Below are 27704 nucleotides of genomic sequence, written 5' to 3' on the forward strand. Positions count from 1 at the left end.
TCGGGTCACGTGGGTGGCTGAGGCGAAGCGCTCCACCCAGGCCCGGGCCGCGCTTCCTCAGTGTGAGGCCGCCGCTGCCGCCGCTCCTGCCGGGCGATTGTGACGCCGCCGCCGCCCTTGGAGCTCCCTCCGACCCGCAGAGAGCCCCCCTCCGTTGCCGCGAGCCAGGAAAGCGCCACGATGGGGAGGCCGCGGCCTAGCCGCCTCTCCGTCCCGCTGCTACTGCTACTGCTGGTTTTGGGAGGCCGCGCAGGCCTCGGCGCCGCCTTCTACCTGCCCGGCTTGGCGCCCGTCAGCTTCTGCGAGCCCTCGGACACCAAGCAGGAGGGCTCCGCCGGTTGTTCGGTGGGACGCCGAGCGGGATGGGATGCGGGAGTGGGGGGGGATCGGAGTATCCTCCTGAGGAGCCGGGACTACACCTCCCAGCATCCTCTGCGCGGCCCTGGGAGTTGTAGTTCCCTGGGTGGGCAAGCTGGGTGGGGGGGGGGAGGCAGGTGTGTGTTTGTGTTTACAGGACACGCTTCCTCGAGGGAGAACACGTGTCTCGCATTCACACGAACCCCTCCCAGCCATCCATGGGAACCTTGAAGCGTTGGAGGGGGGGGGATGGAAGGGAAATTTATTAATTATTCATTTATTATTATTTTCTTTTACTACTTTTCATTTTTAGGCGGTGCTTTTTTCATTCGTGCAAGCTGCCTTGAGGTGCCCGTGGGCGGCAATGTAAAATTTCCAAAATAAATACATTAACAAATTCTAGGTCTAATTAGCCTAATCATCTAATTAGGCCTCTTTTGGGAGGAATGGTCAGTGGTGACCCATAAAAGGTTTCCCCCCCCCCTCCTCCCATAGCCATTAATTTGCAGGTGAGAAATCAGAGGGACCTACGTGGCGCAGGTGAGAAATCAGAGGGAGCGAGGTGGCGCAGTGGGTAGAGTGCAGTACTGCAGGCCACTTCAGCTGACTGTTATCTGCAGTTCAGCAGTTCTAATCTCACCGGCTCAAGGTTGACTCAGCCTTCCATCCTTCCGAGGTGGGTGAAATGAGCACCCAGACTGTTGGGGGCAATATGCTGACTCTGAAACCGCTTAGAGAGGGGCTGAAAGCCCTATGAAGCGGTATATAAGTCTAATCTCACGGCTCAAGGTTGACTCAGCCTTCCATCCTTCCGAGGTGGGTGAAATGAGCACCCAGACTGTTGGGGGCAATATGCTGACTCTGTAAACCGCTTAGAGAGGGCTGAAAGCCCTATGAAGCGGTATATAAGTCTAACTATTGCTATTGCTAACTGCTACCTGCAGAATCTCAGTCCCTTTTTTTGAACCTTTTTTTGAATTTTGTGCAAAAAGGCAACAAATCCTGCTTGGGCTGGGGAGTCGGACTAAATGACTTATGAGGTCCCTTCCAACTCTGTTAATCTGTTAAAATCCCTCTCCCCCTCCCCCCTTTATTGCTGGGGAGGAATTCAAGAAAACTTAAGCTATGTTGCCGACTATTTAAAACAATGTCTCTTTTTAATCCTAGCCCAAAATTGAGCTGTTTGTAAACAGGCTGGACTCGGTAGAATCTGTTTTGCCGTATGAATACGATGCGTAAGTACACCTTGCTTCTGGAAAGGGGCTGGGTACGGCTTTTCCAGCTGAGAGAAAATAATTGAATTGAATTTAATTTATTGCACTTATATGCCGCCCTTTTCCCTGGAGGGGACTCACAATCCAAGTCAGGGAAGGGGATACAGATAAGGGATAAAAAGACAAACAAAACAATACACAATTTAAAAGCACACAACAACCATACCATTCGGGGGGGGGGGGGGCAAAAGCTCTTTAGCCCCAGGCCTGTTGGAACAGCCAGGTTTTAAGGGCTTTGCGGAAGGCCTGGAGGGTGGTGAGGGTTCGAATCTCCATGGGGGAGCTCGTTCCAGAGGGTCGGAGCAGCCACAGAGAAGGCTCTCCTCCGGGTAGTCGCCAGCTGGCATTGGCCGGCGGATGGAATTCGGAGGAGGCCTAATCCGTGGGATCTAATCGGTCTATTGGAGGTAATTGGCAGCAGGCGGTCCAATACCATGAAGGGTATAGATAAAAGGGTCATACTCCCAAGCACGATAACGTGAAGATTCGACCTTCTTTTCTTTCTTGCACAGTTTTGATTTTTGCAAAGACCAAACGGAAGAGAGGCCTTCAGAAAACCTCGGGCAAGTTCTGTTTGGCGAGAGAATAGCTTCTTCCCCTTACGAGGTGAATCACAGACTTCCAAATCTTTTGGAAAAGGTTGTTTTTGTGTTGTGAGATTCTTTGGTGGACCTGCTGCTTTTGACAAAAGCTTCACAGAAATCATTTGGGGGACACAGATGCTGCATGGCTGTTAGGAGGACGTGTTTATACAGAACATAAAAGGACTATTTAGAAATTGTAGGCCAACTCGGTTTCTTTCTGAATAGAGCTGACTCTTGGTCAGCTGAAAGGAATTTCCAGAAGCAGGCTAGAAAGAAGATATAATTATTGCAGAATCACTATTGCTCCTATGTGAGTTTCCTAAGGGCATATGGCTGGCGGCGGCTGCTATCGCTGGAAATAAAACATTCATTGATAAATTTGTGGGGCAGAGGGAAAATGATATGGTCTTGAATTTCCAGGCATTCTTACTTCCAGCTTTTAATTCATTTGTTGTTAGTTGATTTTATGAGGACAAGAAGCTTGCCTTATGTCTGTCTCCCAGATGATGCCAAATTGTCTACCAGTACCCTTCTAAACGGGATGCAGTGGCTCAGAGGCTAAGACACTGAGCTTGTCGATCAGAAAGGTCGGCAGTTTGGCGGTTTGAATCCCTAGTGCTGCATAACAGAGTGATCTCCCGTGACTCGTCCCAGCTTCTGCCAACCTAGCAGTTCGAAAGCACGTAAAAATGCAAGTAGAAAAATAGGAACTGCCTTTGGTGGGAAGGGAACAGTGTTCCGTGCGCCTTCGGCGTTGAGTCATGCCAGCCACCTGACCACGGAGACGTCTTCAGACAGCGCTGGCTCTTCGGCTTTGAAACGGAGATTAGCACCGCCCCCTAGAGTCAGGAACGACTAGCACATATGTGTGAGGGGAACCTTTATTTTTACCTTGCCGTTCTAAGCAATATATTTTAAGTGTCAGAAAGAGACAGAGAGAGAGAGAGGGAAAGAGAAAGAGAAAGAAGCTAAAGGAGCACTGAGCAGAAAATAAAATCCTGGGGAGTTTTTAGATAAGGAAGTATTAAAGGACACCTTTTAACCTCTGGCTGGACAAAATGATTATTTCAAATACAATCTTGAATGAGTGCGAGCTGAATTGTTTTAATGGTGTGGATTGAAACATTTACATGTCTTTTGTCTTTATGCCAGTTTACATTTAAAAAAGATGAAGAGTGCAAGAAAGTTTGCGTGAAATCTTATGACCCTCAGAAGCCAGAAGACAAAAACAGACTGGATTTTTTGAAGAAGGGAATGCAGTTGAATTACCAGCATCACTGGTGAGGAGAACGTGTTCTCTAAAAATCACTGATCTGTGCATGGAAGAATTAAGTGTTCTAAAAATAGAAAGATGAAGACCATGGAAGAAGCGGTGTTAGCATTAATTGCATTAAGAGTGCAAATGTTTGAAGACCATTTTAAAAGCCTACAAATGCCATGATGTTTATAAATATAGAATTATACAAATGTTTTTCTTGTTCAGGATTATAGATAACATGCCCGTGACTTGGTGTTACAATGTGGAAGACAGCCTTAAGTACTGTAATCCTGGATTTCCTGTTGGGTGTTACATTGCATCAGATGGCCGGATAAAAGATTTCTGTATAATGAGTGTAAGTGAACATGGGTATATTTCTCCTAAATTGATCTGAAGAACAATCAGAAACGGGTACAAGCAGTGGCTTTGTGTATTGTTTGGGTTTGGAATATTAGTAATCCTAACAAATTCTAGTTTATTCAGTAATTGCGATAAAAATCTATATCAGGACTGTCCAATCTTGGCAACTTTAAGACCCTGTGGACTTCAGCTCCCAGAATCCCTCAGCCAACCATACTGTCTAAACTAGCAATCTGTGTGGGTCACAATTCCTCCTAGGCCTAGCACAGGGGTTGGCAATCTTAAACATTGAAGGAGCCACAAAAATCCTAACCCAAAGCCCTCATTCAATTCTGGAGCTGATCGGAAATCCAGTTCCCCCACCATAGAGTCTCCTCCTAGTGCAATGTCCTTTTTCCCCTGATGACTGGAAGTCCAGTTCCCCCACCATGGAGTCTCCTCCTAGCGCGGCATCCTTTTTCCTCTACCTCTCCTAACCAAAAGTCCTATCAATTGGGGAGTCAATTGGGGAGCTGCAGCAGAGGGATTTGATTTGATTTGATTTATTGCGTTTCTATGCCGCCCTATTCCCAGAGGGACTCAGGGCGGCTCACAAACCAAAGTAAGGGGGGAGGGATACAAACAGAACAAACAACTACAACAATTTAAAAACAATCAACAACTACACACAATTCGAGCGGGGACGGGAACTCGTCAGCCCCAGGCCTTTCGGAACAGCCAGGTTTTAAGGGCTTTGCGGAAGGCCTGAAGGGTGGTGAGGGTCTGAATCTCCACGGGGAGCCCATTCCAGAGGGCCGGAGCAGCCACAGAGAAGGCCCTCCTCCGGGTGGTAGCCAATCGGCATTGGCCGGTAGATGGAATTCGGAGGAGGCCTAGTCTGTGGGATCTAATAGGTCTGTTGGAGGTAATTGGCAGCAGGCGGTCTCTCAAGTACCTCAAGTACTTTCATCTGTCAAGGATGAAAGCCACATGCGGCTCCTGAGCCGCAGGTTGCCGACCCCTTGGCCTAGCAGATTTCCAAGGTGCTGTTGCCGATGCCGCAAGGCAGGTGTCGTATGTTAGATGCTTACCAAGATCCCATGTCGTGGACTGAAATTTATATGCATGGTGGTAGTGGAATTCTGGGCGTTGAAGTTTAAAAAGGGTCAAGGTTGAGAAAGGCTACCCAAGCTTGAATTCATTTCAGAAAACAAACAATCCTTCAACGCAGGGCATTTTGGAAATATTCGGATGCAGTTCTGTAGCCAACAAATGGGCACTCAGAAAGGCAAGTTTTAAAACAAGATATTTGCAAATTGCAAGGGGAAGGATGACATACCATATTCGAAAGTGGATTTTTATCCCAACCCCCAAAGTAAATGCATACAGATATATGCACGGATGAGCTATCGCAAACTTACATGAGCCCCAAACAGTCCTATCCATCTTTGTTTCGTCCAATTCTTTGTTCTTCGGGAATGGGCTCCATCTGGAAAACTGGTTGGAAATTTATGTAATCCTTACTCTTTGTAAATCAGCAAATTTTTTTTAGTGCATCTGGGTCCGTCCCTTTGTTTATGACATAAATTTGGTATGGCCAACAGCATTGGCTGTGCCTGTTGCTATCTTCCCCCCCTCCAGGTTTAGAGATATTTCATGGCGTCTTAATATCTTTCAGGATGAGTTCAACAAGAAGAACACCTTCTACCTCTTCAATCACGTAGACATTACAATCACCTACCATAGTGGCAAAGATGAGAACTGGCCCGGAGCAAGGCTCGTGGCAGCTCAGCTGGAGCCTAAGAGGTAATAGCAATAGCACTTGGACTTATATACTGCTTCACAGTGCTTTAGTTTATGGCATTATCTGGGCAGTTTACAAAGTCAGCCTCTTTGCCCCCAACAATTTGGGTCCTCATTTTACTGACCTTGGAAGGATTGAAGGCCGAGTCAGCCTTGAAAGGATGAGACTCGAACTGATGGCAGACGGCAGGCAGTCAACAAAATTAGCCTGCAATACTGCATTCTAATCACTGGGCCACCAGGGTAAACTGCTCACTTGCTAATCGTAGTAGGTATCATTTCGAGGCACTAAATAACTAAGTAACTATAAGTGATGATTATCACTTATAGCTTTTATGTACACCGAGAGCTTATACACCAAAGACAAATTCCTTGTGTATCCAATCACACATGACCAATAAAGAATTCAATTCTATTCTATTCTCTATCCTCTAATTCTTCTGTTTCTAATTCTAATTATGTTCTAATTCTATTCTTATTCTAATCTAATATTATATTCTAATTCTAATGTTTCTAATTCTAATTATGTTCTAATTCTATTCTTATTCTAATCTAATATTATATTCTAATTCTAATGTTTCTAACTCTAATTACGTTCTATTCTAATTCTATTCTAATTCTAATTCTAATGTTTCTAACTCTAATTACGTTCTATTCTAATTCTATTCTAATTCTAATGCTTTTAATTCTAATTCTATTCTAATAGCATTCCTTTTACTATTTTTGTTTAAAAAAATAATCCACTTATTCCATATTGGAGAGAAGAAAGGGAAGGGCAAACCAGTTCTTAGCACTTTCTTAAAAACCTCTGGGTGTGCTGCTTTCTTCCCAACTGGCAACCCTCCAGACTGTGTGTGTGTGTGTGTGTGTGTGTGTTGAAGCCAGGGCTTCGACTGATCGGAAGAAGCCTTTAAAGGTGGCAAGTGAAACTGATCAGCGTTCCTGACCTTAACCGGTGACCCTTGAAGTCCGGGGTAGATTTGCTCGATTTATTTAGCTAGTCAATTTATCGAGCCGCCCTGGGCAAGAACAAAGTCAGCCAGCGCACAATTGGCTTTTGTGTGTGTGTGTGAGAGAGAGAGAGAGAGATTGTGTGCTCCACAAGAGGGCGGAGTAAGCATGGTCAAGTCGTTTGAATGCCTTTCCTGTCGCTGTTCCACCCATCTCTTGTTCCTTTGCTGGAGAAGGAAGGGGCCATCTAATTGATGCTTTGTCATCCACATGTTTACCAACTCCTTTTTTTCCTGTCCCTCCCCCCATTAAAAAAAATACATTCCAAAGCCTGAAGATACTACAAGAGAATAATCTGAGATGATTTGAAAATTGGGAGTGGTGGTGGGGAATGCTCTCTGTTGTGATTGCTTCAACCTTTTTTGGCTGGGGCGGAGGGTGGCCCAGAAATGCTTGAATAAAATCACATTTTACAATGGAAAGAGAAGAGGGTGTGTTGTTGTGGTTTTATTACAGCTGGTTGTCCGAGTTTGACTTCCACCACAAAAGTTTCGTAAAGAAACTTGCCTTCAGAAGTCATGGGTGCTTCATCCCTGGAGGCTTTCAAAGAAGAGACGGAACAGCCGCTTGTCAGAAATGGTATAGCGTCTCCTGCTAGAGCAGGGGGTTGGGCTAGAAGACCCCCCAAGGTCCCTTCCAACTCTGTTGCTCTGTTATAAAGGTGCACCCTTGTGTTATTGATGGCTGGGTTCTTGGGCTAATCAAAACTAGAAGATAGAACAGAATATTCTTTATTGGCCAAGTGTGATTTGGCACACAAGGAATTTGTCTCCGGTGCATAAGCTCTAAGTGTACATACAAAAAACAAAGTGATACATCGTAAGATATGATCAACAAAATGATAGTCATTAGATACCAATAGGAGTAGGTGATAAGAAAGATGAGAAGGATAATACAGTCCTACTCCCTGGTTAGCTATCCTTAGGAATGCGACTATTTGAGTATTTTCCAACACTTCATTCACTAGCATTATTCTTTATGAATATATTGCAGAATAATCTTCTGTTTCTTACCTGTTTGAAGTGTATATTTTCCTCCTTTGAATCTTAGAATAATAGCAATAGCAGTTAGACTTATATACCGCTTCATAGGGCTTTCAGCCCTCTCTAAGCGGTTTACAGAGTCAGCATATTGCCCCCAACAACAATCTGGGTCCTCATTTTACCCACCTCGGCAGGATGGAAGGCTGAGTCAATCTTGAGCCGGTGAGATTTGAACCGCTGAACTGCAGATAACAGTGAGCTGAAGTGGCCTGCAGTACTGCACCCTAACCACTGTGCCACCTCGGCTCCTAAATAATAATAAAATTCTCCAGGCCGGGTTATGGTACATCAATCGCTTAGAATGGAATGTAATCTATAAAATGCCGGTCTATGATTTTCCCATTATCTTGAAACTCATAATCCAGTCAGTGTTTTGGCTTAACAATCTGTTTATGATTATTATAAGCTTCCCGACTACAAAAGAAACTCGGTACATTACATGAGTATTATATGAAGTAGTCCTAGATCTTAAGTAGAGGTTTTGATTTTTAAAAACTGGAACACATTTGAAGGAAGGTTTCTAGGTCATCTGCAAATATGTATGTATTTATCTTTGCAGCTACAAGCATACAGATGTAAACAATTTATCCTGTAAGGGTCCCCCTATGGAAATTCCTGCAGAATTTAATAGCAAGCTGGATGTGATCTATACATACTCTGTGAAATTTGAAGTAAGTATAACTTGTAGATGTACAACTGCATCTGTTTCAATGATTCAGGTTTTCCGATATTGGTGGTTAATGGGCTGATAGTATGTACTGAACCTCACAATAAGCTTTTTAAGTGTATGTGAGTGTGTGTATGTGTTTATGTGTGTGTGTGTATTTTGGGAAGTTATTGTGCTAATAATAACAGTATTACCAAAAGGCACACCCTATGAATATTATTCATATTTTCTCAAATGCATTTTTCACAATTGGGCTATGTACTGTGTGTTGCGCAATTCTTCCAGTGCCCTCAGACATAAAAATTGAGCATTTCTCCTCAATTATTTTTAGCAGTTCTTTTCTGTTGCCATTATACAACTTCTTGAAACATTAAACCACATTCCCTCCCCCCTCCCAACATACATCCATCACGTGTCAACCCCAAGCCAAGGTTGAGGTTTTTTTTTCCCCTTAAGAGGTCAAGAAAGTGGTTTGTTTACCGTCTGTGTATAAATCATGTTTGTCTCTGACACGCTGTGGGAAAAACGGCACCCTATTCCATTGGGGGGTCACCGCAGCAGAGATGATCTGACATTTGAAGTCTCGCAGTCACATAAAATTTGTTCTTTGGGAAGCGACATTTGTGATCCCGCTCCAATTTTTCCGCCCCCTGCACAGGAGAACAACAATATAAAATGGGCATCGCGGTGGGACTATATCTTGAAATCCATGCCTCACACCAACATTCAATGGTTCAGGTAAGACAGCAGCTCCCCCCCCCCCTCCAATGTTTATACAGCGCCAACATCTTGCCCCCCAACAATCTGGGTCCTCATTTGACTAACCTCGGAAGGATGGAAGGCTGAGTCATCCTTGAACTGGTCAGGATCGAATTGCTGGCAGTGGGCAGAATTAGCCTGCAGTACTGCGTTCTAACAGGAAGGAAGGAAGAGCAATAGCCCTTAGACAGTTTTTTTAAAACAAACTTTATTTTTTAATAAAGCTACATAGGCTGAGAGAGAGAAGATCATTTATACTGTCAGCAGAAAATATGATATAACTGCATTTTGTTGGTTATCAAAGTGAGCAATCTTGTGAATTAATCTTATCTAAACAATTCTATTTCCTACACTGGAAAAAAATTAACACAATCTACATTATTGCTTTATGATAGTGGGCCATAGATTTATTTTACTTTGTTCTACTCTTCTTTTCTCTTTTTTCCCCGAATGGTTAAAAAGCCCACCAACTTGGTTTTACATATATATTTTAATTTGACGTAGAACTAAAAGCTTTCTCCAGAACTACCTCAGCATTTTATCATATTCCTAACATGGAATGGAATTTTTGGGTACATCACATCATGCCCATAACTCTGAAATTAAAAAAAAATAAAAATCACTGGGCTAGTAACTTGGTTTATACAACAAAGATCAACAGAAGACAAGAAACGGTCCCAGCAAAGTTTCCCCACTCATGTAACCACTTGAAAGTCAGTCCTCACTTTTTCCAGCTCCTTCACCTTCACCTTGTCTGCTTCAGAAGTCCAATAAGTGTCATACAAGATCAGATATTTCAGGTTACAGTTTGGATCTTTCACTGCTTCACTGCTTTAGACTTTATTACCGCTTCACAGAGCTTCTACATCCCTCTCTAAGCGGTTCACAGGGTCAGCCTCTTGCCCCCAAGAATCTGGGTCCTTGTTTTACCCACCTCGGAAGGATGGAAGGCTGAGTCAACCTTGAGCCGGTGAGACTCGAACTGCCAAATTGCAGGCAGCCGGCAGTCAGCAGAAGTAGCCTGCAGTACTGCACTCTAACCACTGTGCCACTGCGGCTCTCTTACATGTTGCATCTTAGTAAGGGAACATGGACTTCTGAAATAAATGCCTAAAGAGTGGAGTGAGGAGGAGATCACGTTATGCAGGTAGTCCTCAACAGTTTCAAAAGTCACAATGGCCCTGAAAAAAATTGACCCTTTTTCACGGCCTTTGCAGCATCCCCGTGATCAAAATCCGGACACTTGGCATCTGCCTCATACTTACGACCGTTGCTGCGTTCCCCAAGGTCCTTGTGATCCCCTCTTGCAACCTTCTGACAAGTCAGTGGCAATCCCGATTCACTTAACAACATGTTACCAGCTCAACAAATGGGGTGATTCCCTTAGCAACTGTGGAAAGAAAGGCAAAACTCCCTCAACCAAGGTGTCACTTAACAACAGAAGTGTCGGGGTCGTAACTCGAGATCTGCCTGCGTTTATTTGAGGAATTCTAGTGAAAAACAACCTTTTTTTTTTTTTTAAAGGGGGGACATTCCATGTTTACTTCTGTGGAGCCTAAGCCCAGTTTTGTCCCCCTTGGGAACGCCTCTTGGGTGTTCAGTTTCACTCAAGAATGCGCCTTTTGAAGGAAACAGACTCGCCTTTATTGTGCTTTCTTTACGAGGCTTTCTGAGATGTGACGGTTGACCAGCATTCTTTAAAGAAAGAAAGAAAAAGCCGCATGACTTGTTTAGTAGCATCCTCCCTTTCGCTGTGGAAGACGAAATACAGTCAATCTTCTTCCTGCGCCAGATCCGTCATCAGACACTGGCGATTATGTTGGCAATCCTAGTTTTGTCAACAGACGCGGGGGAAAAAGCACGGCTGAGTTTTGTCCAAACCGGTCCCTCGGATTTTGAAGCCATGACGTTCTTCTTCTGCTTGGATCTCGTTTGCCTTCAGTTTTTCCTTGGAGGATTAAGTGAAGGATGCTGCATTTTTCTGGGTGTTGCATCCCAGGTCCGAAATATCCTAACTTTAGCTTTTTTAATGGTTTTGATGATCTCCCTTGGCTTTCCCAGGCCTCTTATCCCCTCCTCCTTTCTGATTTTGTCAACCCAGCTGATACATAACAGCCTCCTGTCAATCCACATTTCGAATGCTTCTGGTCTCCTCAAGTGGCTTTCTGTTGGAGACCCAACTCTCCACTCCGTAGAAAAGATATGGGGGAGAAAGAAAACGTGGAATCCTCTTGCTTCTTCGACTCTGCTTTGAAAGCAGATGCGTACAAAATCATTCAGGTTGGGCTGCAAATTCTTTTAAAAGCGTTTAAAATGCTGTCGACAGATGTGGGACAAAGATGAATTCCTCCCAAAAAAATAACAATAATATTTTGAGTTTCTTGTACTACCCAAAGAATTTCAGCCCAAAGGTGCAGATTCCACCCTGAAATTCCTGAGGCTGGTTGTTGTTGTGTTTCCCCCCCTCATAGTATTGTCCTCTCGGTTTTATACAGATTGTCCTTGAGTTAAGACTGCTGTTGGGATTACAGTTTCCCTTGCTAAGCAATGGTGTATTGTGAATCACCCCAAATTTTACAACCTTTTCTGCCGCCATGGTTAAGCGAATCTCACTGTCGTTAAGCGAATCTCACCATCATTAAAAGAATCCGGCTCCCCCCCTCCCGGTTGACTTTGTTAGAAATCGGCTGGGATGGGCGCCGCTGTTATCACATGACTGAGGGATGTTGCAACTGTCATAAACACAAGTCAGTTGCCAATCGCCGAAACTTTGATCCCGTAACCAGGGGGATGGTGAATCATCAGAAGTCACTTTTCTTAGTGTTGTTCGAACCGTTGTTAAGTGGATGGCCATAAATCGAGGACTCCTCGTACAATCTTTTTAGGACTGTGTAATGACCGAGGCTTGCCAAGAGCATGAAGCAGACTCCTGGTCCCGACAAAAAACCCTTTTATTAATTGGCTGTGAATTCTGCTCATTCGCATCCAGCAAAGTCTTTCAAGGGAGGATTTACAGTCACAGACCTTATCTGGCTTGGAGAGCTGCCAGGCCGATATTCTGCAGAACTTGGCAACGAGAGTCACAAGCCAATGAAGTGAACTAATTGTCTCCTGCAAACTCCACTCCCCTTTCGCTCCTCTTTTATTTCTTCTGGGAGGGGCCATTCATTGTCCACCTGTGGCCTTACTCCCAAGTCGACCCCTGTTCTTTAGCTGTTCCCTTCGTCTGGCCACTCTGCACATGCGCACACTGGGAACAGGCTCCAGATATTCGTCTGTCTCACTGATGTCTGACTCCGAAGGCAGCCGATAACTGGCATACGTCTCTGGCAACCTCTCTGCCTTCATCAGAGCCTTCCCCAGACTCCAGGACTGGCCCAGGTTCCTCCCCAACCTCCTCACTGTCCGAATCTGCCGCCCGCTGCATGGCTGCTGGCAGGCCACAACAGACTCCGGTCCCTCCTGAGCCATTTACTTCTTGCCATCTTTAAATGCTGCGCCAGGGCGTGGAACCGGTTTTGAAATCTTGTTTTCCCTCTTTAATCCACAGCATCATGAATTCCCTTGTGATCGTCCTTTTCTTATCCGGGATGGTGGCCATGATTCTCCTAAGGACCCTGCATAAAGATATCGCGAGATACAACAAGATTGATTCTTCGGTGAGTCATCCCGAGCCCTTGGAGCTCTCAAAATTTAAAAGAGAAATTATTTTTAATTTTCCACCCAAATAGCAATAGCAGTTAGACTTATATACCGCTTCATAGGGCTTTCAGCCCTCTCTAAGCGGTTTACAGAGTCAGCATATCGCCCCCACAGTCTGGGTCCTCATTTCACCCACCTCGGAAGGATGGAAGGCTGAGTCAACCTTGAGCTGGTGAGATTTGAACCGCCGAACTGCAGAACTGCAGTCAGCTGAAGTGGCCTGCAGTACTGCACTCTAACCACTGCGCCACCTCGGCTCTTCACGGGTGAAATTAACAGCTTCAGAACCTTGATGGATATTGGAAAGGGAGCAGCCTCCATTAATTGAAAGGTTGGCTTCTTTCTAATGAACCGAGAGAAGACAGAGTACCCGGCCCATCTACAATTGTTCTCACGCTCCTTCAGATACCTGGCTTGTCCTTTGACACTAAACCACGATTAAAACCGGCTGGCTGGGTTCACACTCAAACCAGCCCCCCACTGCGTAGTGGACGTAAAATCTGTATTTCCAGTCCTGACCCTTTGCTTGGTGAATCTCTCCTCTTTCTCCCCCCCCCCCAGGTGGTCCGCTTGTGAAAACAGTTCCCGCAGCTGATTTAGTGAAGAACTGTTAAAACTGAAACCCAATAGTCCGTATTTACTTAACTAATTAAAATGAAAGTCTAAAAAAAAAAAAAAAAAAAAAAAAGCCGGGTTTCCATCAATGGTCATTTGGAGGTAATGAGTAAGCTGGTAGAAACCCTGCTTCCTTAAATTGGAGAGTGCCTGGCTTCATATGAAAGAAATCAAAAGCTCTGCTGTAGTTAACAGTTTGATTTCTTTCCCCCCTCCTTAGTACAGCCACATTTCCAGTGCAGGCTAGAATGTAGCTTCCAATTGCTAGGAAAAACAGAAGCTTTTTTTTTTTTTTTGCTAATAGAATAGGAGAAAATAGAATAGAATAGATGTAGGATAGAATAGAATAGAATAGATGTAGGAGAGAATAGAATAGGAGAGAATAGAATACAATACAATAAAATAGAATACAATAGAACAATAACTTTACTGTCACTTTGAATGTACACTAATCGATATATATTAAAGTGAAATTTCGTTAAATACAGCTCTCAAAAGAGTCACCACCGCAATAAACCAGGCAGTTGAGCTGCATTGAAACGGGGGGTAGCAATAGCGCTTAGACTTATATACCGTTTCCTAATGCTTTACAGCGCACTCCGAGCAGTTTACAGTGTCAGCTTATTGCCTTCCAACCATCTGGGTCCTCATTTTAACGACCTCGGATGGTTGGAAGGCTGAGTCAGCTTTTGAGCCCGGTCAGGATCGAAGTCCTGGCAGTGGGCAGAGTTCCCGTGCAATGCTGCACTCTAAACATTGCGCCACCACAACTTAACCACTGGATGAGTTTTAAGAAGAGCTCGGACAGCCATTTGTCTATAATGGTATAGCGCCCCCTGCTTGAGCAGAGGGGTTGGGTTAGAAGACCTCCAAGGTCCCATCCAACTCTGTTACCCTGTTATCTGCAGACTGAGTAGGTGGGGCACTAGGAAAATGTAGGTTCTGGAGTCACCTCTTTCCCCTGTATCATTGATGTTCGTGTCCTCACTACATACCTGGCTATGAAAATGCTCTGGTGAAACATCCTATTTCTGCTAGGGAGAGAGAGAGAGAGGGAGGGAGGGAGGGAGGGAGGGAGAGAGAGAGAGAGAGGGAAAATAATTCGGAAGAATCGAACTGCAAGATGCTGGGGACAAAACCATTCGTAAAATAGAGGCAGGGTTACTCGGGAGATAGCTGCACAGGCTAAGTGGCATTTAGCATCTGGGCTTGAAATTGTGTTTTCCATTTAGTGAATAGAATTCCGTTGCTTTTAATGTGGGGGGAGAGCAGGAAAATACGGCCCACAAGTATATCGTCAGATCTGAAATGATTTGGATAATAAAAGACAAGGATAAATACATTAAATGCTGCTCTTGTGCATAGCTTATATTAACCACAATTGTTAGCCTTTGAGCTAGGTCTGTTAATGCTTGTTTCTCGTTCCGAACGTAAGCGAGCCTTAATAAATCTGTGTTTTCTGTGTGTCTCTCCCCCCCCCTTCCCTTCTCGGTTCGCCTTTGGGGAGTTGTAAAATCGGCATGTTAACGATGCCGATGAAATTAGACCCTTTTAGTAACGACACCCCCCCCTGCCCCCCGCGAAAGATAATCAGGCAGGCAGAGCAACTTCCACGTCTGGCGTGTGCTAATTCCCTGTTGCGTGGGGCTCCTCTAATCAAGATGTTATTACAGGAAGATGCGCAGGAGGAGTTCGGGTGGAAGCTGGTCCACGGAGACGTGTTCAGGCCGCCCCGGAAAGGCATGCTGCTCTCCGTCTTCCTCGGCCAAGGGACGCAGATTTTTATCATGACGTTCATTACTTTATGTAAGTGTCGCTTGAGGCGCTAAAATTGGGGGGGGGGTGGTGGAATGTTGCGATGCTGGCAAAAATATTTGACAAGGGTTTTGTAGAAGGGTGCCATCTGCATGTGGAACAGCCTAGCTTGATTAAACCATTTCTTTTCCCTTTTAATAACCCTGCAATTCCTTGCATCGGTGGGGGGAAAATCAGGGCGACTGAATGGAGCTGAGCATTTGCTGGCCGGATACCCTTCCTGACGCCTACATGCAGTTCACAGCAGATTTTTTTTTTCCCCTTTGCGCCCAGAGAGAGAAATATTTGCTGCTTTACCTAGGATCGAACTCACAACCTAGAGCCGTGATGGCGAACCTATGGCCCGCAGAGCCCTCTCTGTGGGCATGCATGCCATCACCAGCTGCTCTTTTGGTTTCCGGTGCGCATATGCGCGCCAACCAGCTGGTCTTTGCGGGTGCCAGAGCGCCGGAAAATGGCCTGAAAACAGCCTGAAAACCAGCCCCCAAACCAGCCAAAAAATAGGCATGCATGTGCCAGCCATCTGGTGTTTGGGTTTCCAATGCTCCAGCGCGCACACATGCAAGCACGCACACACACACACACACACATTCTAATTTGGTCACTCGGTGTCGAAAAGGTTTGCCATCACTGACCTGGAGGCAAGAGTTCCACCTCTAGGCCACCACATTGCTCTCTCAGATTAAATCAAATAATAATCAGAATCAAACAAGAACAAATAAATAAATCGAAAATCAGAAATACCGTATTTTTCGGAGTATAAGACGCACCAAGGTTTTGAAGAGGCGAATTAAAAAAAAAAGATTTTTGCACTTTGTAAACCTCCCCAAAACGGCCTGTTTTTCGCAAAAACAGGCCCATTTCCCCCCCATCCCCAAAGGCATGAATAGCTTTTAGGGGGCTTGCAGAGTGCTCCTGGAGGGGTGGGGTGGGCAAAAATGAGCAAAAACGCCCCTGTTTTTCATTTTTAAAAAGGACATAGATAGCCTTTAGGAAGCTGGACATTATAGAGTGCTCCTGGGGATTGGAGGGGAGGGATAATTGGGCAAATATCAGCCCATTTTTCGCTCATTTCTGCCCTCCCCAGCCCCCAGGAGTTCTTTGAAAGCCTCCATAAGGGTATCCACTGCCATTTTGGTGAAGGGGAAGGGGCTTCGGGAGACCAAAAATGCTGTATTCAGTGTATAAGACACACCCAGATTTTCAGCCTCTTTTTTGAGGGAAAAAGGTGCGTCTTATACTCTGGAAAATACGGTAGTTGCAAAGTTGGTTGCTGAATCTTGAGAAGGTTTTGGCAGCCTTACTCCAAAACTCGGGAATGAAACCCTCAGCTTCTTTGGGAAGGGTGGGGGAAGATTATTCTGAGTCGGTGTAGGAGAGGCAGGCCCTTAAGGCAGGAATGTCCAGCCTGGGCAACTTTTAAGACTTGTGGACTTCAACTCCCAGAATTCCCTACCCCAGGCTAGGATAGACCTCTTGAAACGCTGAAAAATGTTTTTTTTTTTTCCAATCGGTGCGGTTGACCCGAAGCCGGAAAGAGACCTGGGATCTCAGATCCTTGTTTCGTTCTGGAAGAAAAAGGGTGCCTGAATGACGTGGGATCTCACTTCTCCTGACACTTCCCTCTTTGTCTTCCTTCCAGTCCTCGCCTGCCTCGGTTTCCTCTCACCAGCCAACCGGGGGGCTTTGATGACCTGTGCTGTGGTGCTCTGGGTTTTGCTGGGGACCCCAGCGGGCTACGTATCGGCTCGAATGTACAAAAGTGAGTATCTTGTTGTGTTGTGACTCAGCAGAAGTTTGCTGTGAGTTGAGTCGGGATGCAGGAATAACAATGCAGCTGGGGCTCGTTAGTGTTGTTTTCTGGAGATAAAAGGACTGATGGTGTCATACCCTGGTTGCAGAAGTCAACGTTCATCGTTCTTCGGTCGTGGTTTGTGAGAGGCACTTGGATAAGTGATTTGCTTTCTTTCTGTAAACCTGGTGTTACTGAAATAGCTCTTTGTTTTTGCATTCTGCTGCGTAACCTTTTTGCCAGAGACATTATTTATGTTTATTTTGGGCTCGCAGGCTGCGTGAGCCAGGACTGATAAAGATATTTCCTTTTAAGTTTCTCTGACTGTCGTCTGTGAACGAGCGAAGAAGGGGGGGTCAGAACATTGTTGTGTGTTTTGGCCAGAGCTGCGTAAGAAGGAGAGAGCTGGGAGGGATGGAGTCACTCCACATTTTCCCTTGAACTTCCTTGGCTAAACCTGAGGGACATCTACCCGGCCCACCAGAGAGGGGAGGCGAGAAACATGGCTCCCATCCCCTAAGGAGGTACACTGGTTGGACCCAGAAGAAGGGCCTTCTCGGTGGTGGCTCCATCTCTCTGGAACATCATTCCCCCAGAGATTAGAACGGCCCCAGCCTAATATTCTTCCACAAGGAACTGAAGACCTGGTTCCGTCAAATTCAAATTCAAATTTAATGAATTTATATGCTGCCCAATCCCGAAGGACTCCGGGCGGCTTACAGAAACACATTTCTAAAAGGATAAAAATTAAAAAATAGAGAAAGAAGAGCAGATTAAAAAATCACTTCATACACTCAATCTGGGCGGGGCTGGACCTCCTTCATGAGGTCAACAGCCCCAGGCCTGTCGGAATAGCCAGGTTTTAGTAGCCTTTCGGAAGGCCAAGAGAGTGGGTCAGCGAGCCTGGGTAACCCAGGGCAGGATGGAGCCCGTTAAATGGCTCGTGTGATGTGCCATCATTGGGGTGGGGGTGTGTGATTTTATTATATTATATTGTATTAATTTATTTGATTCTTTTTTATTAGTTTTATGGTCTTACATATGAGGTTTTTATATTCCTATAAGCCGCCTTCAGTCGCCATGTGTGAATAGGCAGCAATATACATTTCCTAAGACAAATAGATAAAGTAAACAAACTTCTACAGCAGGGATGTCTGACCTTGGCAACTTTAAGACTTGTGGACTTCAACTCCCAGAATTCCCCGTGGTTGGCTGGGGGATTCTTGGAGTTGGAATCCATAAGTCTTAAAGCTGCCAAGGTCAGACATCACTGTTTTTACAGTTTGCGTCTCCGCTAATGATCATCTCGGGTCTAATGAGGACAGGGGCTGGAGCCACTCCACGAAGATCAGGGAAAAAAAATAAAGTCACCTTTGCAATCATTGTCTTCTCCTTTTTCAGGTTGCTTTACAAACCTGTGAGGCTTTTAAAAGCTGCTGGTGAGATGGCATAGAGAGATAAGGGGGCAGCAAGGTTTAAGGCGCCGGCCCTGTGGAACGAACTACCCGTAGAGATCTGGACCCTCACCACAATCCCGGCCTTCCGTAAAGCCACCAAGACCTGGCTGTTCCGGCAGGCCTGGGGCTGTTGATTAATATCCAGCCCCTCTTGGACAGAATGGATGTTGTGTTAATTTTAATATTGTATTTCTTATTTTAAAACTCTTAAAAATGGTTTTATCTTGCTTGTGAGCCGCCCAGAGTCCCAATGGGAGTGGGCGGCATACAAATTTCATTAAACTAAGCTAAATTTCATGAAACTAAAAACGGGCTGGCGTTAAGCGAATCAAAGTTGGTTTTAATTTTCCAGAGATGATAAATGAAGAATGATATATCCCAAAGGTGCTTTTTTCTCCCTCCAACCGGACTTCCTTTGTTTTTCTCTGAAGACGTTTCGCTTCTCACCCAAGAAGCCGCTTCCGCGCTGAGAGAAGGTGAAGAAGCTTTCTAAGAGAAGCCGAGGAAGCTTCTTGGATGAGAAGCGAAACTCCTTCAAAGAACAAAGAAAGAAAGTCAGTTGCCTCCAAAGAAAGCACCTTGGGGACAACCATGACCTGGATGAGGGAGAATCTCCAGAGATGCATGATGCAGAAATGCTAAATTGCCTTCTTCTTTTTTTTTTTCTTTCTTAGCCTTTAGGGGTGAAAAATGGAAGACCAATGTGTTGCTGACGGCTCTCTTCTGCCCTGGGTTAGTAACCACACACCCCTTTTTGATAAATAGAATATATTTTTCCTCTTTGCACACGCATTAATAATCAAAAGGGCTATAGGAACATGGTCAGCTTATGGTTCCCAAATTCAATTGATTTCACGTGGCTGTTGCAGCCACAGCAGGACTGAAGAGGGTAGGAAGGGGAAGAGTAGGAGTAGAGAGAGGAAAGAAGAGGGAAGAAGGAAGGGAAGGAGAGGAGGAAGGAAGTAGAGAAGGGAGGGAGGGAGAAAAGAAAGGGAAAATAAAGTGGTGTTGCAACAGGCGGAAGGGATGGTAAATAAAGCAACCCAAACTCTACATTATAACCTATTAAATGAAATAACAAATGTATAAGAATGACAAATGTAAAGAAGAATAACAATTATGTGAATGTATACTTAAAGGGGTATGTAAGAGAATAAAAAAATAAAAAATTCTTTGAAAAGAAAAGAAAAAAAATATTTAGCATGATGGGTCCCCAAATCAGAAGGGTGTCATGCAACTCGGAGAAAAGATTGTCTCTTTGCAACCAACAGAAGGTTATTTTTTGCGTAGCATCAACCCTCTTTGGTGGCCTGTGGATCTGTGTAGCTGGAGGAGTCCCAAAGCTGCTTTTTCCAAAAACTGGACTTACTTGGGGTTTTTCCCCCTTGAAAATGTTTCACTTCCCATCCAAGAAACTTCTTCAGTTCTTCTTCCGAAGCTTCTTCAGAAAAAAAACAAGAAAATCCAGTTGCTTTTTGGAAAAAGCATCTTCGGGACAATCATGTCTTGGATGATTGAGAATCTCCATAGAGTAGGGACGCGGGAGCTCCGTGGCTAAGATGCTGAGCTTGTCGATCAGAAAGGTCGGCAGTTTGGCGGTTCGAATCCCTAGCGCCGACTAATGGAGTGAGCTCCCGTTCCTTGTCCCAGCTTCTGCCAACCTAGCAGTTTTAAAAGCATGTAAAAATGCAAGTAAAAAAATATGAACCACCTTTGGTGGGAAGGTAACAGCGTTCCGTGCGCCTTTGGCGTTGAGTCATGCTGGCCACATGACCACGGAGACGTCTTTGGACAGCGCTGGCTCTTCGGCTTTGAAACAGAGATGAACACCGCCCTCTAGAGTCAGGAACGACTAGCACATGTGGGCGAGGGGAACTTTTACCTTTATAGGGTAAGGTTTGGTACTCACCATGGTGGATACCCAGACTGTTTTTCTTCTGAGAATTCTCTAGATCCTCAGAAGATGCTCCTGATCTGAACCCCAACATTTTGTGCTAACCCTGGCCCTCCTTGGATTGTCTTCTCCTCCTGCTCTCCCTCCCAGAATCGTCTTTGCCGACTTCTTCATTATGAACCTTATCCTCTGGGTGAAGGGATCTTCAGCTGCGATACCTTTCGGGACCCTGGTGGCCATCTTGGCCATGTGGTTCGGCATATCCGTCCCTCTCACCTTCATTGGTGCCTATTTTGGGTTCAAGGAGAAGGTAAGTGAGGAACAAGAGATGCTATTTTAGTCTTTCGGTCTTTTTTTCTGAATTTAGAACATTTGATTTGAGTCCAGAGAATTTGGGAGGAATGTTTCTGTGTGTGGTCATGGGCTGCTTAATGCAACCCTATTTTGGGGGTGAGGTGATATCTCAGCATCCATCTTCAACCTGGAGCTCTCTTGTTTTGGGGGGTCCTGAGCTGGGAAAAGGAGAAGAGAAATATAGCAATAGCAATAACATTTAGATTTATATACCGCTTCACAATGCTTTACAGCCCTCTCCAGGCGGTTTACAGAGTCAGCCAATAGCCCCACAAAATCTGGGTCCTTGTTTTATCCATCTTGGAATGATGGAAGGCTGATTCGATGAGAATTGAACTCCTGGCAGCGGGCAGAGTTAGCAACAGCACTTAGACTTATATGCCGCCTTCACAGTGCTTTCCAGCCCTCTCTAAGCGGTTTACAGAGTCAGCCTCTTGCCCCCCAACAATCGGGGTCCTCATTTTACCCACCCCGGAAGGATGGAAGGCTGAGGCAACCTTGAGCCGGTCAGGCTCGAACTGCCAAATTGCAGGCAGCAGAAGTAGCCTGCAGTACTGCACTCTAACCACTGCGCCACCACGGCTCTTACAATATTTCCATAGAGCAGTGAAAAAAACCCAGATCTCAAATTCCAGCCGATTATTCAGGGATTTTGCAAACGGCTCTTCCAAATTAGGGGCTTGGAATTCATGTGGTTTTTTGGGGGGTGGAGTGGGGATTTTCGGCCAGGCATGTTTTCCCTTTGTGTTAGGAATGGCTCTTTCCGTGCTAGGCGGAATATTTCATTTGCACTTCTTACGAACAAATCAGTATTTTTTTCACACCTTTTTTGGGGGGGCATTTTCTCACTGCTTTTCGGTTTTTCTCAGTTGTGTTTGTCTGCGTTAGGATGGGCAGCTCTAGACTTCCCCCCCCCCCCCCGTGGACCTCAACTCCCAGAATCCCATGCTGCCTCAGGGATCCTGGGAGTTGGGGTCCTCGTTTGCCCCTTGGCTTTCCCCTAACGTGGCACCGTTGAGATGGCTCAGACCTCCCTTTGCAACCCACACGGACAATGCGCACTTTAAGAATCTTCCCATCGCCAGGCGTGGTAGTTAACGTGAGCCCTGCTCTAATTGCCTGAATTGCTTTTGTTAGCCCATCGAGTACCCCGTCCGGACGAATCAGATTCCTCGCCAGATCCCCGAGCAATCCTTTTTCACCAAGCCTCTGCCGGGCATCATCATGGGTGGCATCCTGCCCTTCGGGTGCATCTTCATCCAGCTCTTTTTCATCCTGAACAGCATTTGGTGAGGTTCCCCCCCCCCCCCCCGTTCCCCGTTCCCCATTTTCCGTGCTCCAAATCTGCCCTTAAGAAGGAGAATCGCTGTGGTTCTGGGCTGACCCAAATGCCCTTTTTCTTTCTCCCCCTTTTTCTTCTCCCCATCTCAGGTCTCACCAAATGTACTACATGTTTGGCTTCTTGTTCTTAGTCTTCATCATTCTCCTGATTACCTGCTCGGAGGCCACCGTCCTGCTGTGTTACTTTCACCTGTGTGCTGAGGTAAGCAGGGGAATCGGTTTGAGACCCAGATGTGTTTATTGCTTATTTACTGTAATAAGTTGCATCCCGCCTTTTGTTATGTTGAAAATAACTCAAGGGGGCAAACATATCTAACACACCTTCCTCTTATTTCCCCCGCAACAACAAACCTGTGAGGTAGGTTGGGCTGAAAGAGAGAGAGAGGGAGGAAGAGAGAGGGAGGGAGAGAGAGAGAGACTGGTCCAAAGTCACTAAAGTGGGAGTGATTGGCCTAATGCCACCCAGCTGGCTTTCATGCCTAAGATGAGACTAGAACTCACCATCTCCTGGTGATTGGCCCAAAGTCAGCCAGCTGGCTTTCATGCCTAAAATCAGACTAGAACTCACTGTCGCCTGGTGATTGGCCCAATGTCACACAGCTGACTTTCATGCCTAAAGTGGGACTAGAACTCACTGTCTCCTAGTGATTGGCTCAAAGTCCCCCAGCGAATTTTCATGCCTAAGGTGGGACTAGAACTCACCATCTCCTGGTGATTGGCTTAAAGTCACCCAGCTGGCTTTCATGCCTAAAATGAGACTAGAACTCACTGTCTCCTAGTGATTGGCTCAATGTCACCCAGCTGACTTTCATGCCTAAAGTGGAACTAGAACTCACTGTCTCCTGGTGATTGGCTCAAAGTCCCCCAGCTGACTTTCATGCCTAAGGTGAGACTAGAACTCACTGTCTCCTGGTGATTGGCCCAATGTCACCCAGCTGACTTTCATGCCTAAGATGAGACTAGAACTCACTGTCTCCTAGTGATTGGCCCAAAGTCCCCCAGCTGACTTTCATGCCTAAAGTGAGACTAGAACTCACCGTCTCCTGGTGATTGGCCCAGTGTCACGCAGCCGGTTTTCATGGGTAAGGCAGGAGTGGAACTCCCGGCCTCTGCTTTCTAGCCCAGTGCCTTAACCACTAACTGGCTCTCTGGATTGTTAGAGCAGACCAGTAGTAACTGGTAATACTGGTGGCTTCTGGCTTCTCCTGCACGGAGCTGTGTCAGAGGGATTCCTGGGTGTCTGGGCTGCGTGTGGGTGAGGCGCCGTTGCCTGGAAAGAGACGCTGGTGACACATTGTCTGCAACTCCAGGAGTCCCTTCCCCATAATAAGCATCTGGGGATCTGCAACTGTTTTAAGAGTGGCAATAAAGGAAAATACTTACACATGGTGGCAAAAGGCCAAGGGAAGGAAAAAACGGAATGTTTTTCTATTCGCTCTTGCCAGCCCCAGAGCCCGCGACCGTTCCCAGTGCCCAGCTGGCCTTCTCGGCGTCCCGTCATTAAAAAAAAATGCATCTGCCAGCCAGATGGAGCATAAAAAGCAGGGCTGCTCCCCCAAAGTGCATTTCCTAGAATGTTTTTTGGGGGAGTTTTATGCCCAGCTAAATAAACAACCCTATTAAAACGTGGAGCCGACATGCCAGTCCTAACTACGGAGAGTTAAAGGAATTAAAAAAGCGCGGCGCACGATTGCGTTTTTCTCCCTTTTTTTGCAGGGGAAGAAAAAAGAAAGAGAGAAAGAACGTAAAGATTTGGGGAATGTGCCAGGATTAACCTGGAAATCAGGAAATCTCTCGATCAGAGTTTGGGTCAATTATATCCCCATAGTGCAAAATTCACTCCAGAGACACACGGAGGCCTGTCAGAGAGGCAGCAGAAGACGGCTAGGTTTTCTGGGGACAAATTTTTACAAACGTTCCCCAGATGTAACCAGATGTTGGTGCAAGAAACTCTTAAAATAATTAGCTTCCTTTTCTTATTTTGAGTCAAGCCCCAGTTGGTGGACTTTGGAGTTCTAATTCAAAACAACCATCTCCTTTCTGGCTCTTAACATCGGGGAATTTTCCCCCCTGCCTCGTACGTACCGTATTTTTTGGAGTATAAGATGCACCGGAGTAAAAGACGCACCAAGATTTTGAAGAGGCAAATTCAAAAAAAAAAAAGTTTTTGCACTCTGCAGACCTCCCAAAAACGGGCCTGTTTTTTGTCAAAAAAAAAGTGCATGCCTAGTCTTTAGGAGGCTTGTAAAGTGCTCCTGGAGGGGGGGGGCAAAAATGAGCAAAAAACAGCCATTTCTTGCTCATTTTTGCTCTTCCCCGCCCCCAGGAGCACTCAACAAGCCTCTTAAAGCCTACCCACGGCCATTTTTGCAAAGGGGGCGGGATTTCGGGAGGCCAAAAATGCTGTATTCAGTGTATAAGACACACCCAGATTTCCACCCTCCTCTTTGAGGGGAAAAGGTGCGTCTTATACTCCGAAAAATACAGTATTTGCTCTTTGTCCTTCAGCTTCTCTGTTTGTGTTCCTAGGATTATCACTGGTGGTGGAGATCCTTCCTGACCAGCAGCTTCACCGCCGTTTATCTCTTCATCTACGCCATCCATTATTTCTTCTCCAAACTCCAGATTACTGGCATTGCTAGCACCATCCTGTACTTCGGGTATACTATGATCATGGTCTTGATTTTCTTCCTGTTCACAGGTGAGTTCATTCCGACGTTACCCAAGCCACTCCTGTCGGGGGGGGGGGGAATAACCCCAACAATAATAATAAGACAAGAGTTTGCTCTTCCACCGAGATTTGTTATGTCTTTCTTTCTTTCTTTCTTTCTTTCTTTCTTTCTTTCTTTCTTTCTTTCTTTCTCTTTCTTTCTTTCTTTCTTTCTTTCATCCCTATCTATCTACCATGTCTGTCTATCTACATCTCGCTCTTTCTATCATCCTTATCTACCCTGTCTGATCTATCTATTTCTTTCTTTCCTTCTTTCATCCCTATCTATTATGTCTGTCTATCTACATCTCTCTATCTACATTTCTTTCTTTCCTTCCTTCCTTCCTTCCTTCCTTCCTTCCTTCCTTCCTTCCTTCCTTCCTTTCTTCCTTCCCAAGGAAACAAAAACCCCTTTCAACCCAGTCGATAAATTTCTTTAAAATCCAGTATATCAGATGTGCCGATGGCTTCCCAGACCGGCTGTAATTAGAGAAGCAGCTTCTGTAAATATATTCCTTAGAAATGAGGATTTTCTCTTTGTCGAGACCAGTCCCTTGATGCCACTGCTATTTGCATCACCAGGATAACGTGTGAGATCGTTGTGTAAATGCCTTGGGGCACACCTTCCCCTGATTAATGCTCTATTGAATAATCACTTTCTCCAGAATGCGGAGGGGGGGGGGAAATTAGGTGCTTAACCAAGCTGTGGTTTTCTTCTCGTCCTTAAATGGGGGAACATCTGGAGAAGCTAGTAATTCATCCACGCTACAGGTGTTCCTCACTTTATGGCCACAGTTTGAAGTCCACACCTCTGGAAAAGTGGCCAAGTTTGATCCAGCTGTCCTTCGTACAGATGGGCTGGCAACCAAAGTGGAGCCCAGCGAGACATTCGTTAAGCGAGTTTTGCCCTGTTTTACGTCCTTTCTTGCCATGGCGGTTGTTCAGTTAGCCACACGGTTGTTAAGTGAAACCTGGCTTTCCCCCCTTGCCTTTGCTTGTCAGAAAGTCCCAAAAGAACTGCAACCGTCATAAGTGCATGCCAGTTCCCAAGCCTCTGAATCTTGATCACATGACCATGGGTCGTGCTGCAACCGCCATAAAAAAGCGGTCATTGTGACTTCAAACGGTCGCTAAGTGAACCGTTAAAAGCCTGTATTTGCGTTATCTTGTGCATTCAGGCTAAGAACAAAACTTTCTCTTAGTCAAGAGATGGCGCAGTGGAGCCGAGGTGGCGCAGTGGTTAGGGTGCAGTACTGCAGGCCACTTCAGCTGACTGTTATCTGCAGTTCAGCGGTTCTAATCTCACCGGCTCAAAGGTTGACTCAGCCTTCCATCCTTCCGAGGTGGGTGAAATGAGGACCCAGACTGTGGGGGGCGATATGCTGACTCTGTATACCGCTTAGAGAGGGCTGAAAGCCCTATGAAGCGGTATATAAGTCTAACTGCTATTGCTATTGCTAAGTATTCACTTCCGGGGAGATAAAAAGAAACCCAGATTCAATTTACTTGTCTCTGTTCTCCGCACTGGCTGGGACCCATTCAAGGTTTAACCCTCTTCATGTCTTTAAAAAAAAAGATTTATTCGTGTTTTGCAGGAACAATCGGTTTCTTCGCTTGCTTCTGGTTCGTCAGTAAGATTTACAGCGTTGTGAAAGTAGACTGAAGGAACCCGGGGTCTTCCATTTGAACGCGCGTCTCGAGTTGCCGGAGACCCGAGGCGTTAAACCGTGTACAAAAGTCACAAAAAGCAATTTCATCTTCAAACAGTTCAGATAATACCCAGAGCTTCTATCTTGGCACCAAAAAGGCAGGTTTTAAATGGATTGGACGTAAGTAGCGAGGATCCTTCTGAAAAACCTGACTTGCTTTTCCCCCCTCCAAAAAAAAACACACCACCATTTCATCCAGAGATTTTTTTCCCCCCTTTTGGTTGGTTGGTTGCAACACCCGATTTAATAACAAAAGCCAAACGCATTATGTTCGACCGACACTCGTCTCTCCCGGTGGAGAATTCTCGTAAATCTTTTGTTTTCTACATGGTTAACTGATTATTCTGTCATGGAAGAGGGCTGTCCGGTTTACAGAAACAACAACAACAAAAAGTGACTTTTAAAATCAATGTTGGATCTCTTTTCGCCGTTGGTTGTCACCTGATTCAAGAGGACATCCGTTTAATGTCTCGTGCAGATTTCTGAGGGGTGGGAGGAAAAAACCCCCAACATTTTCCTCTTGTTTTAAATAAAACGACCCGATTCCAGCACCCTTGGCGTGTTTCTCTTTCATCCATTGGTGATTGATAGCATCAAATTCAAGACACGGGGAAGGCCTTGAATTTGGCTATTCTCGTCCGCTATTGGCTGTGCTGTTTAACACAGCTTTTTGGATTTTTTCCCCCCGTTCACGGAAGGCACATAGTTTATTTTATTTTATTTCTCAACAGGCACAAGGAAACAAATATGAAAAACACATGAAAAAATGGCACAAATAAATGGATATAAATAAGCGAAACGTAGCCATGAACACATTATTAGAGCCGAGGTGACTCAGTGGTTAGGGTGCAGCACTGCAGGCTACTTCAGCTGACTGCAGTTCGGCTGTTCAAATCTCACCGGCTCAAAGGTTGACTCAGCCTTCCATCCTTCCAAGGTGGGTAAAATGAGGACCCGGATTGTTGTTGGGGGCAATATGCTGACTCTGTAAACCGCTTAGAGAGGGCTGAAAGCCCTATGAAGCGGTATATAAGTCTAACTGCTACTGCTATTGCTATAAAAAGAGTGCATATCAATGGGGACCAGTAGGACAGGGATGGTAGGCACGCTGGTGCGCTTATGCACGCCCCCTTAGGGACCGCATAAAGTCCACGGTAGACAGCTTTAAGGTCAAAGGCATGGAGGTTGGAGGAACTAACAAAATTCTAAATGAGGTCTTT

The 27704-nt window shown here is 45.5% G+C and overlaps 1 protein-coding gene across 1 annotated transcript; it reads left to right on the plus strand.

The window, feature by feature from the left end:
- The first annotated feature begins 17 nt into the window (after positions 1-17).
- LOC116515684 (transmembrane 9 superfamily member 2-like) lies at positions 18-27035 on the plus strand. The gene is made up of 17 exons (XM_032227844.1): positions 18-345; positions 1525-1592; positions 2144-2237; positions 3368-3495; positions 3699-3828; positions 5491-5618; positions 8229-8340; positions 8995-9074; positions 12646-12754; positions 15086-15218; positions 16870-16989; positions 19151-19208; positions 20521-20680; positions 21862-22013; positions 22156-22267; positions 24595-24766; positions 26371-27035. Exons 1-17 carry the CDS (start codon positions 181-183, stop codon positions 26436-26438), a joined length of 1989 nt encoding a protein of 662 aa, XP_032083735.1. The 5' UTR covers positions 18-180; the 3' UTR covers positions 26439-27035.
- Positions 27036-27704: the final 669 nt, after the last annotated feature.

This window comes from Thamnophis elegans, chromosome 12 (genome assembly GCF_009769535.1).
Source record: "Thamnophis elegans isolate rThaEle1 chromosome 12, rThaEle1.pri, whole genome shotgun sequence".
Taxonomy (NCBI): Eukaryota; Metazoa; Chordata; class Lepidosauria; order Squamata; family Colubridae; genus Thamnophis; species Thamnophis elegans.